The 12,893-nt window shown below is 37.9% G+C and overlaps 1 protein-coding gene across 1 annotated transcript in view; it reads left to right on the top strand.

The window, feature by feature from the left end:
* MYCBP2 (MYC binding protein 2) overlaps positions 1–12,893 on the top strand; it is a gene marked incomplete in the record, with an annotated part of 1,460,675 nt that overhangs the window by 1,411,281 nt on the left and 36,501 nt on the right. Inside the window, 2 exon segments of the mRNA XM_053707907.1 lie at positions 3,824–3,920; positions 4,903–5,022. Coding sequence (XP_053563882.1) covers positions 3,824–3,920; positions 4,903–5,022 — 217 coding nt within the window.

Below are 12,893 nucleotides of genomic sequence, written 5' to 3' on the forward strand. Positions count from 1 at the left end.
TGGTTCCCACTAGTAATTGATGACATCCTGGACTCACCATATCTTTGGAAAGAAAAGAAAATTTATGCTTACCTGATAAATTTATTTATTTCTGGATATGGTGAGTCAACGACCCCACCCTTAAATTTTAGACAGCTGTGTTTGACTAAACCTCAGGAACCTCTACACCCTTGTGTTATTCCTTTTTCCATTTCCCTTTGGTCGAATGACTGGGGATTGTGTGAAGGGGAGTGATACTTAACAGCTTTGCTGTGGTGCTTTTGCCGCCTCCTGCTGACCAGGAGTGATATTCCCACTAGTAATTGATGACGTCGTGGACTCACCATATCCGGAAATAAATAAATTTATCAGGTAAGCAAAAATGTTCTTTTTTTTAAATTACATCTGCATGTTGTTCTCAAGCTAATCATTTAAATACATCTTTGTCTATTTTAGTGTTTATCCCTTTTTTCCATCCTGCAGTTTTTTTTTTAACTATACTTCCATACCATTACCTTCTTTTTTACTTTTTTATAATATCTTTCCAGTCCTACAATACCATATTGTTTCTTTATTGTCATCCCTCCTTTTACATTTTGTTTACATATAGGCATATAAACCAGTTTTCTCCACAGGACATTTTGCCAGCCAAGTTGGCATTATGGAGTAGCCGGGTGGGGGCAGTGTAATATTTTCTAATACAATATTATTTTCTGCTATCCAAAACGCAAATTAATTGTATAATTTAACATAAATGTATTTAATTATAATTTGTGCAATAAAACTTTTACATTTTTAATATTCACTAATTTTAGCTTAATATTGGCTAACATGTTAGCCAGACATTCGGTAAAATTAGCTAGGTGGTGCACCTGCTAAAAAAGTCCTGGGGAGAACACTGTACACTATATGGCCAAAAGTATATGGACACCTGACCATCACACCTATATTAACTTCATCCCATTCCAAAACTATGGGCATTAATATGCAGTTGTTCTTCTTCTTTGCTGCTATAACAGCTGCCACTCTTTTGGGGGAAGGCTTTTCACAAGATTTTGGAGTGTATATCTGGAGAATTTGTGCCCATTTAGCCAAAATAGCATTTGAAAGGTCCGACTGGTGTTGGACAGAAGGTCTGGCTCCCAATCGGTGTTCTAGTTCATTTGGAGTTGTGTTTATTAGTGCGAGCAGTTTTATTTTATGTTGTATGATATACGGCTTTTAAATAATAAGCTTCCCTGATTTACATATTTCATGAGTCTATTTTCTTTTATAAGATGTTGAGCGTACATAAGATCTCTACATATGGGATTATACTCCCTTTCCACTAGAAGGCAAAACACCCCTACATAACAGTGCTTTGAAAGCTTCCAGAATTCCTCAAAGTTTTTCCCAGAAGGTCCTTCCAATTAGCAAGCTACATGTTTATACCCGGAGATCCAGGATCATCTGAACCTGTTGAAGACCACCAACACCTTTTTATTTGTGATGCAGTAATTGTAATGATGCACACTAATACTAAGTGCTGCTGAGGCTGTACAGGCAAGATGGGACTTATGGCTAAAGTCTTGGTCAGCACTTGTTTTGCACTTCATTTGACTTTCCTTCCATCTACTTGGCCATATGTATGACTGGGGGATTCTGGTAGTGAGAAAGTTTAAAACTCTGGTATGTAGGGGTGTTTTTCCTCCTCCTAGTGGACAGGGAGTGTAATCCCACATGTGGACTCACTTCATAAAATAAATTAATTGATCAGGAAAGCATACATTTTGTTATTTGTACACTTGCACAGGGACCAGGTAACATCAGTTAAGAAGTTTTTTAAAAATGCAGTATTGGTTCTTCTGCAGCATTATTTTTACTTTTTTGCTTCGGGCCTGGTGCTACCCTGCTTGCAAGATGAATGGTGCATATTGGTGTTGGTGTTGATTTAACTTCACTCTATCCAGTTTATCCTAGGGAAACAATCCATTATTTCAAATTTGCTTTTGAAACTATTCAGGGGCTGTGCTGATCTGGTAGTGTTTATTAGCTAGTATGCATATATCCTAATAAGTAACCTACCAGATTGTAATAATCGATCAGTGTACTTTTAAAAAATAAAAAATTTTTAGATGAAATCTGGTTCTGTACACTCAGCATTACAATTCCTATTCATTATAGCATTTATCAGACTATGGTCCATTACCATATGCAGAGGCCTATTGTCTGGGTTTTATATAATTTAGAATTCTGTAGACTTATACATTGAGAGAAAGATATGTCTTCTCTGTTATCAAAGTCCTTACTCAGAAATAGTCCTGGATAAATCCTATAATCTTTGGCATTTCCCTTCTAGGACCTCATATTAAAGGGACATGAAACCAAAAATTTTAATTTTCATTATTTGTCATGATTCAAATAGAGCATGTGATTTTAAACAACTTTCCAATTTACTACTTTTATCTATTTTGCTTCATTTTCTTGGTATTCTTTTTTGAATGAACAACTATGCACTACTGGGAGCTATCTGAAGACATCTGGTGAACCAATTAAAAGAGGCATTTTTGTGCAGCCATCTCCCAGTAATGCGTTACTGCTCCTGAGCCTACCTAGATTTGCTTTTCAACTAATTATACTAAGCAAGTGAAGCAATTTAGATAATAGAAGCAAATTGGGAAGTTGTTTAAAATCACATATTCTGTCTGGATCATGAAATAAAATTATGGTGTTTTATGTCCCTTTCAGCTTGTGTGTGAGATCCTAGAGAGAGAAAATCGTACCATTCCTAAGACATATTTTTAAAAAAATGATAAGGTGTTATTTTTTTTATTTTTTTTAAGAAAAATTTCTAATTTATGTCTATTCTATTATTTATGTTTCTTGGTATCCTTTGTGAAATTTACATCCTTTCCATGAGAGCATTTTTAAAGGGACACAGTATACACCAGTTTTCATATAACTGCATGTAATAGAAACTACTATAAAGAAGAATATGCACAGATACTGATCTAAAAATCCGGTATAAAACAGTTTAAAAACTTACTTAGAAGCTCCCAGTTTAGCTCTATTGATGAGGTTAGGTTCGGACACCCACTGAAAGGGGCTGGGAAAGCAGGAAGAGCAGACACTTCCCTGCATATTAAGACAGATTAGACAAACCGGAGCCACCAGTAGTCTGTAAACGAGCGTACACATCTGGCACTTTGGGGCTTGGTTAGGAGTCTGAAAATCTGCACAATGTTATTAAAAAAATAAGCAAAACTATACATTGTTACAAAAGCACTACCAGCTGGACTGTATAAATGGATCATCTACAACACATTTATGCAAAGAAAAATCTAGTATACAATGTCCGGTTAAAGAAAAAGCCTTCAGATTGTATGGAATTCAGTAAGAAGTTCCTGAAATCAGTGCCCAACCTCTTTGTTTTTAATTTACACTCAATGTTTACCTTTTGGAGGAGGGTCACCCTGTGTTGTAATTAAGTTGTATTCACTATTTTAATAGAAGGCTTAATATTATGTCCAGGAGAATAATTGAACAATATTATCATTTTTAGTATTTTCAATTGTACATTTATTTTCCAAACTTGGTAAAAATAAGTTGTATTATTTTAATGAAGTTATCAACATACAATTTTATGAACTTAAAACATCCTTGACAATTGGCTTGAGAAGAGAGTATAGAAGCAACAGGCAATTGTAGGTGATGAGTAGAGTGTCCCTCGTGTTAAAGAACTGTAGCACATCTGTTTATGTTCCTTTGGAACCACTAATGTGTAAATATAACACACATAATAAAGAATTTTACTTTTCTAGCTTGGGTTGTAAAATATATTTTCAATGTTTTTGTTCCCTTACAGTTACCTCAGAAGAGGTGAAAGCCACTGGTGGATGAAAGGCTCTACTCCTACACAGATAGCTGAGATCATTATTAAACTTATTAAAGACATGGCAGCAGTAAGTTCATAACAATGAAAAATAAAGTGTAGTAACAGTGTAAACTTCCTTTTCTCTCCATGTTGTATTTTTGTATTACGATATGTAGTATACAAAGTCTAGTTCAGTCCTTTTATGGTAGAGGTAGCATTCACTTCATAGGTACACATTGAGCAAGACTAGAATCACAGTTTGTCTGTTTATTCTGAACCATACATTAAAATAGGAATCCCAGTCTATTTAAAAAAAAAAAAAATATATATATATATATATATATATATATATATATATATATATATATATGTGTGTCCTGACAAAAGTAAGGGCATTTAGTACTAAACCAATTTATTTGCAAATAAATATATACAAAGAAAATGTTCCATAGCAAGAGTCACAAATATTTACATAAAATGAATGTCATGCTGGTAAGCTGATGTTTTTAGGACACACAATGCATAAAAAGCCACAGGGAGAAATCATGTATTATTATTTAAGCAAAGAGCTGCCTAAAAGGTGAGTAGCATGTCCTGAAAAATGTCTTGATAATAAACAGTCCATAGCTTGTACATACAGTCTGCAAATTAACTCAGTTGAGCCCCAAAAGCACTAAGGGGATATATATACATTCATATATATATATATGGAATAAGATAAATAAAAAGGAATTGGGAGTGCTGTAGCCTTTTCTTTATGTATGTATGTATGTATGTATATATATATATATATATATATATATATATATATATATATATATATATATATATATATATATATATATATATATATATTTTCAAGTATATATGATTATGGACTTCTAATTTTTAGCCCACCAGATTTCTTCATGTTGTATAGCTTTGAATTTATTCCCCTTTTAGTCCATTATTGCATATGTAACATTTAAGCATGGAGAGAGGAAGTAAATACTGTTATTAAATTCGTTGTGCTATAAGCACTGTTGACTAAATGTATTACAGTAAATGAATATGTTTTATGATTTCATTAGGGGCACCTTTCAGAAGCATGGTCTCGTGTCACTAAAAATGCAATAGCAGAAACTATAATTGCACTAACAAAAATGGAAGAGGAGTATCGTTCTCCAGTTCGGTGCATAGCTACCACAAGGGTAAGGTTCTATACTACACAGTAACTCCTTGCAAGGACCAGTAATGTGTTTTCTTTGCTCAAACTTTGTCTGTGATGCAGCAGTGTAGTAGAATATAAGCACTATTTTATAAATGATACATTTACTGGAATTAGCAGTCTTTCATTGAGAGAGTATACAAATGTATTGACTTGACATGGTTCTTCAATGGATTTTTTTTTTCTGACTTCATTTCTAGCCTTTGCATTTTTCACAATGTCATTTTCACACTCTAACTGGTGGTTTATAGTGTTGTGGCTTATTATATATCCCTTATATATAACCATCTCCTTGCTGACCGCTTTAGTACAGTTTCAGCCTATTTACTTCATCCTTAAAGAGATCTGAATGTCAGTATAAAATGGCCCTTCAGATAGAACATTTCTAATTTGCTTGATCAAATTTACTTCATTCTTTTTGTATCCTTTGTTGAGGAGCATAACAAGTTTGCACGTGTAGAGTATTTTATGGCAGCATCATTTGCAAACACTGTTGCCATACAGCGCTCAAGAGATGTTCATGCTATTGATCCTCTTCAACGACATAGGGTACCAAAAGAACTAAGTAAATAACATTTCTTTCTAATGACACAGTGAATCCACAATCCATAATCAATTACTATTGGGAATATCACTCCTGGCCAGCAGGAGAAGGCAAAGAGCACCACAGCAAAGCTGTTAAATATCACTCCCCTAACCACAATACCCCAGTCATTCTCTTTGCCTGTAGTGCAAGGAGGTGGTGAAGTTTAGGTGTCTGATGAGAAGTTTTCTTCAATCAAGATTTTATTATTTTTTTAGCAGAGTAAGCTTACTCTGTTCCTTTCTAGGGTCTAGCCTAGTCCACATCAGTCTCTTCGGTAGGGCAGTGGTGGCTTTTGAGCACTTGAGAATGTGTGAGGTACAATCCTCACTGCATTTTCTCAAGAATCTGCTGCCCTAACTAGAAAACCTGAGTAGGTTTACTCAGTTTTTCTCTCTTCACAGGTCCATGTGAGGTGCTGCACCCTCTCAAACCAGGTGAGCTATCCTGCTGCCGGACAGCACTTTTAGGTAATTACTGTTTTAATTTTCTTTTGCAAGGAGATTGCTGGCACTTGTTACAGCTAAAAGCTGTCTTATTTAATATGGGACTTTATTAAACCTTCATGTTTGGGGTTTCTTTTAGGCAGGTTGGGCATTGAGACTGAGAGGTGATTTATGGTGGCTCAGTGTGTTATAGTAGTTTTTATACTTTAACTTTTGGTCATGGAGATTACTGTTGTAAGCCGTTTTTTCAGCAGTTAGGGCTCTGTAACTGCTCTGTGTTTGAAAATGAGCTGCAGGACAGGTAGGCACCTCAGTAAAGCTACTGAGGTGCATATTTAGCCTGAGTTCTATTTGGTTTGTTGCGCTAACACACATTTCTATTTAAAGACACAGTACACATTTATTTTTTATTTTCAAATAAATAATGTTTACACTTTATCCTTATTTATTACATAAGATGGATCAGGAGGCTTTTCAAACCATTATCCCAGGCGAAGTTGCTGCTTGTCAGTTATGTTTTGATGCTTAGTTGGAACCCCCAGTTCCTTTTTGTTCCTCATGCATTGATTATCCCAGGCAAATGCTGTTCAGGTGTCTCCTGTTGCAGATATGCCGCAGCTTTCTCCTCAAGAGTCCCAACTTTTTCAATCTCCACATACAGTGCCCTGTGTTTCCTCTTGCAATCCTGTAGGATTTTCTCTACAAGACATTGCTTCCCAGGTATCCCTTGCGGTATCTGAGGCCTTGTCAGCTTTCCCCATGTTGCAGGGAAGGCGTAAAAGGAAATTTAAGGAAACAGTACGGTTTCTGATCAAGTTCTGGCTATCCAGAGAGTCCCTTCCCATAACCCTGAGGAAGAAGACATGTTGGTAGCATCTGAGGTGGAAATCTCAGACTCAGACAGTGTAATTCTTTCTTCTGATGCTGAAGTGGTATTCTTCAGATTTAAGCTAGAACACCTTCGCTTATTACTTAAGGAGGTTTTGGCTACTTTGGACGACTCCGACACAACTATCATAGTTAATCCTAAAAAGTCTAGTAAATTGAACAAATACTTTGATGTTCCCTCCGCGGTGGAGGTTTTCCCGGTTCCTGACCGTGCTGTGGAGATTATTGCTAGAGAATGGGAAAGACCTGGTGTTCCCTTTTCTCCATCTCCTATTTTTAGAACATGTTTCCTATAGCGGATTCTATTAAGGAGTCGTGGCAGACGGTTCCTAAGGTAGAAGGAGCGATCTCCACTTTGGCCAGGAGGACTACTATTCCCATAGAGGATAGTTGTTCTTTTAAAGAACCAATGAATAAAAAATTGGAGGCTTTACTAAAAAAGATTTATGTCCACCAGGGTCTACAATGGCAACCTGCGGTGTGTATCGCCACTGTTACCAGCGCTGCGGCTTACTGGTTTGATGCGTTGTCTGAATCTCTTCAGACGGATACCCCTCTTGATGAGATCCAGGACAGGATTAAGGCTCTCAAGTTAGTCAATTCCTTCATTACAGATGCTTCCTTACAGGTTATTAAACAGGGGAGCCAAAATTTCTGGTTTTGCGGTCCTAGCCCGCAGGGCCTTGTGGTTGAAGCCCTGGTCTGCGGATGTTTCATCTAAATCTAAGCTCATGGCTATTCCTTACAAGGGTAAGACCTGGTTTGGCGGAAATTATCTCAGATATTACTGGAGGGAAGGGCTCTTTTCTTCCTCAAGATAAAAAGCATAAGCAGAAGGGACGGTAGAGTAATTTTCGCTCCTTTCATAACTTTAAAGGCAAGTCTTCCTCCCCTTCCTCCAAGCAAGATCAAGCCAATCCTTCCTAAAAGCCTAACCAATCCTGGAATAAGGGAAAGCAATCTAAAAAGCCTTCAGCTGATTCCAAGTCAGCATTAAGGGTTGGCCCCCGATCCGGGAGCGCATCTTGTAGGGGGAAGATTCTCTCTTTTCCCAGGTTTGGATAAGAGATGTACCGGATCCCTGGGCGGTGGACATTGTCTCCCAGGGATACAAAATAGACATCAAATATTTTCCTCCCAGAGCCAGGTTTCTTTTCTCCAGATTATCTGTAGACCAGATAAAGAGGGGCGTTCTTACATTGTGTCAAGGACCTTGCCGCCCTGGGGGTAATAGTTCCAGTTACCATAGACCTAAAGGATGCATACCTTCATGTTCCCATTCACAGGGACCATCACAAGTTTGAGATTTGCCTTTCTTTCATGTAATTAGCAAGAGTCCATGAGCTAGTGACATATGGGATATACATTCCTACCAGGAGGGGCAAAGTTTCCCAAACCTCAAAATGCCTATAAATACACCCCTCACCACACCCACAATTCAGTTTTACAAACTTTGCCTCCGATGGAGGTGGTGAAGTAAGTTTGTGCTAGATTCTACGTTGATATGCGCTCCGCAGCATTTTGGAGCCCGGTTTTCCTCTCAGCGTGCAGTGAATGTCAGAGGGATGTGAGGAGAGTATTGCCTATTTGAATGCAGTGATCTCCTTCTACGGGGTCTATTTCATAGGTTCTCTGTTATCGGTCGTAGAGATTCATCTCTTACCTCCCTTTTCAGATCGACGATATACTCTTATATATACCATTACCTCTGCTGATTCTCGTTTCAGTACTGGTTTGGCTATCTGCTATATGTAGATGAGTGTCCTGGGGTAAGTAAGTCTTATTTTCTGTGACACTCCAAGCTATGGTTGGGCACTTTGTTTATAAAGTTCTAAATATATGTATTCAAACATTTATTTGCCTTGACTCAGAATGTTCAACTTTCCTTATTTTCAGACAGTCAGTTTCATATTTGGGATAATGCATTTTAATTTAACATTTTTCTTACCTTAAAATTTGACTTTTTCCCTGTGGGCTGTTAGGCTCGCGGGGGCTGAAAATGCTTCATTTTATTGCGTCATTCTTGGCGCGGACTTTTTTGGCGCAAAAATTCTATTTCCGTTTCCGGCGTCATACGTGTCGCCGGAAGTTGCGTAATTTTTTGACGTTATTTTGCGCCAAAAATGTCGGCGTTCCGGATGTGGCGTCATTTTTGGCGCCAAAAAGCATTTAGGCGCCAAATAATGTGGGCATCTTATTTGGCGCAAAAAAATATGGGCGTCGCTTTTGTCTCCACATTATTTAAGTCTCATTTTTTATTGCTTCTGGTTGCTAGAAGCTTGTTCTTTGGCATTTTTTCCCATTCCTGAAACTGTCATTTAAGGAATTTGATCAATTTTGCTTTATATATATGTTGTTTTTTCTCTTACATATTGCAAGATGTCTCACGTTGCATCTGAATCAGAAGATACTACAGGAAAATCGCTGTCAAGTGCTGAATCTACCAAAGCTAAGTGTATCTGCTGTAAACTTTTGGTAGCTATTCCTCCAGCTGTTGTTTGTATTGATTGTCATGACAAACTTGTTAAAGCAGATAATATTTCCTTTAGTAAAGTACCATTGCCTGTTGCAGTTCCTTCAACATCTAAGGTGCAGAATGTTCCTGATAATATAAGAGATTTTGTTTCTGAATCCATAAAGAAGGCTATGTCTGTTATTTCTCCTTCTAGTAAACGTAAAAAATCTTTTAAAACTTCTCTCCCTACAGATGAATTTTTAAATGAACATCATCATTCTGATTCTGATGATTCCTCTGGTTCAGAGGATTCTGTCTCAGAGGTTGATGCTGATAAATCTTCATATTTATTTAAAATGGAATTTATTCGTTCTTTACTTAAAGAAGTACTAATTGCTTTAGAAATAGAGGATTCTGGTCCTCTTGATACTAATTCTAAACGTTTAGATAAGGTATTTAAAGCTCCTGTGGTTATTCCAGAAGTTTTTCCTGTTCCTAATGCTATTTCTGCAGTAATTTCCAAAGAATGGGATAATTTGGGTAATTCATTTACTCCTTCTAAACGTTTTAAGCAATTATATCCTGTGCCGTCTGACAGGTTAGAATTTTGGGGCAAGATCCCTAAAGTTGATGGGGCTATTTCTACCCTTGCTAAACGTACTACTATTCCTACGTCAGATGGTACTTCGTTTAAGGATCCTCTAGATAGGAAAATTGAATCCTTTCTAAGAAAAGCTTATCTGTGTTCAGGTAATCTTCTTAGACCTGCTATATCTTTGGCTGATGTTGCTGCAGCTTCAACTTTTTGGTTGGAAACTTTAGCGCAACAAGTAACACATCGTGATTCTCATGATATTATTATTCTCCTTCAGCATGCTAATAATTTTATCTGTGATGCCATTTTTGATATTATCAGAGTTGATGTCAGGTTTATGTCTCTAGCTATTTTAGCTAGAAGAGCTTTATGGCTTAAAACTTGGAATGCTGATATGGCTTCTAAATCAACTTTACTTTCCATTTCTTTCCAGGGTAACAAATTATTTGGTTCTCAGTTGGATTCCATTATTTCAACTGTTACTGGTGGGAAAGGAACTTTTTTACCACAGGATAAAAAATCTAAAGGTAAAAACAGGGCTAATAATCGTTTTCGTTCCTTTCGTTTCAACAAAGAACAAAAGCCTGATCCTTCATCCTCAGGAGCAGTTTCAGTTTGGAGACCATCTCCAGTCTGGAATAAATCCAAGCCAGCTAGAAAGGCAAAGCCTGCTTCTAAGTCCACATGAAGGTGCGGCCCTCATTCCAGCTCAGCTGGTAGGGGGCAGATTACGTTTTTTCAAGGAAATTTGGATCAATTCTGTTCACAATCTTTGGATTCAGAGCATTGTTTCAGAAGGGTACAGAATTGGTTTCAAGTTGAGACCTCCTGCAAAGAGATTTTTTCTTTCCCGTGTCCCAGTAAATCCAGTAAAAGCTCAAGCATTTCTGAAATGTGTTTCAGATCTAGAGTTGACTGGAGTAATTATGCCAGTTCCAGTTCCGGAACAGGGGATGGGGTTTTATTCAAATCTCTTCATTGTACCAAAGAAGGAGAATTCTTTCAGACCAGTTCTGGATCTAAAAATATTGAATCGTTATGTAAGGATACCAACGTTCAAGATGGTAACTGTAAGGACTATCTTACCTTTTGTTCAGCAAGGGAATTATATGTCCACAATAGATTTACAGGATGCATATCTGCATATTCCGATTCATCCAGATCATTATCAGTTCCTGAGATTCTCGTTTCTGGACAAGCATTACCAATTTGTGGCTCTGCCGTTTGGCCTAGCTACAGCTCCAAGAATTTTTACAAAGGTTCTCGGTGCCCTGCTGTCTGTAATCAGAGAACAGGGTATTGTGGTATTTCCTTATTTGGACGATATCTTGGTACTTGCTCAGTCTTTACATTTAGCAGAATCTCATACGAATCGACTTGTGTTGTTTCTTCAAGATCATGGTTGGAGGATCAATTTACCAAAAAGTTCTTTGATTCCTCAGACAAGGGTAACTTTTCTGGGTTTCCAGATGGATTCAGTGTCCATGACTCTGTCTTTAACAGACAAGAGACGTCTAAAGTTGATTGCAGCTTGTCGAAACCTTCGGTCACAATCATTCCCTTCGGTAGCCTTATGCATGGAAATTCTAGGTCTTATGACTGCTGCATCGGACGCGATCCCCTTTGCTCGTTTTCACATGCGACCTCTTCAGCTCTGTATGCTGAAGCAATGGTGCAAGGATTACACGAAGATATCTCAATTAATATCTTTAAAACCGATTGTTCGACACTCTCTAACATGGTGGACAGATCACCATCGTTTAATTCAGGGGGCTTCTTTTGTGCTTCCGACTTGGACTGTAATTTCAACAGATGCAAGTCTCACAGGTTGGGGAGCTGTGTGGGGATCTCTGACGGCACAAGGAGTTTGGGAATCTCAGGAGGTGAGATTACCGATCAATATTTTGGAACTCCGTGCAATTTTCAAAGCTCTTCAGTTTTGGCCTCTTCTGAAGAGAGAATCGTTCATTTGTTTTCAGACAGACAATGTCACAACTGTGGCATGCATCAATCATCAAGGAGGGACTCACAGTCCTCTGGCTATGAAAGAAGTATCTCGAATTTTGGTTTGGGCGGAATCCAGCTCCTGTCTAATCTCTGCGGTTCATATCCCAGGTGTAGACAATTGGGAAGCGGATTATCTCAGTCGCCAAACGTTGCATCCGGGCGAATGGTCTCTTCACCCAGAGGTATTTCTTCAGATTGTTCAAATGTGGGAACTTCCAGAAATAGATCTGATGGCGTCCCATCTAAACAAGAAACTTCCCAGGTATCTGTCCAGATCCCGGGATCCTCAGGCGGAGGCAGTGGATGCATTATCACTTCCTTGGAAGTATCATCCTGCCTATATCTTTCCGCCTCTAGTTCTTCTTCCAAGAGTAATCTCCAAGATTCTGAAGGAATGCTCGTTTGTTCTGCTGGTAGCTCCGGCATGGCCTCACAGGTTTTGGTATGCGGATCTTGTCCGGATGGCCTCTTGCCAACCGTGGACTCTTCCGTTAAGACCAGACCTTCTGTCACAAGGTCCTTTTTTCCATCAGGATCTGAAATCCTTAAATTTAAAGGTATGGAGATTGAACGCTTGATTCTTGGTCAAAGAGGTTTCTCTGACTCTGTGATTAATACTATGTTACAGGCTCGTAAATCTGTATCTCGAGAGATATATTATAGAGTCTGGAAGACTTATATTTCTTGGTGTCTTTCTCATCATTTTTCCTGGCATTCTTTTAGAATACCGAGAATTTTACAGTTTCTTCAGGATGGTTTAGATAAGGGTTTGTCCGCAAGTTCTTTGAAAGGACAAATCTCTGCTCTTTCTGTTCTTTTTCACAGAAAGATTGCTATTCTTCCTGATATTCATTGTTTTGTACAAGCTTTGGTTCGTATA

This window comes from Bombina bombina, chromosome 3 (assembly GCF_027579735.1).
Source record: "Bombina bombina isolate aBomBom1 chromosome 3, aBomBom1.pri, whole genome shotgun sequence".
In the NCBI taxonomy this organism is placed as follows: Eukaryota; Metazoa; Chordata; class Amphibia; order Anura; family Bombinatoridae; genus Bombina; species Bombina bombina.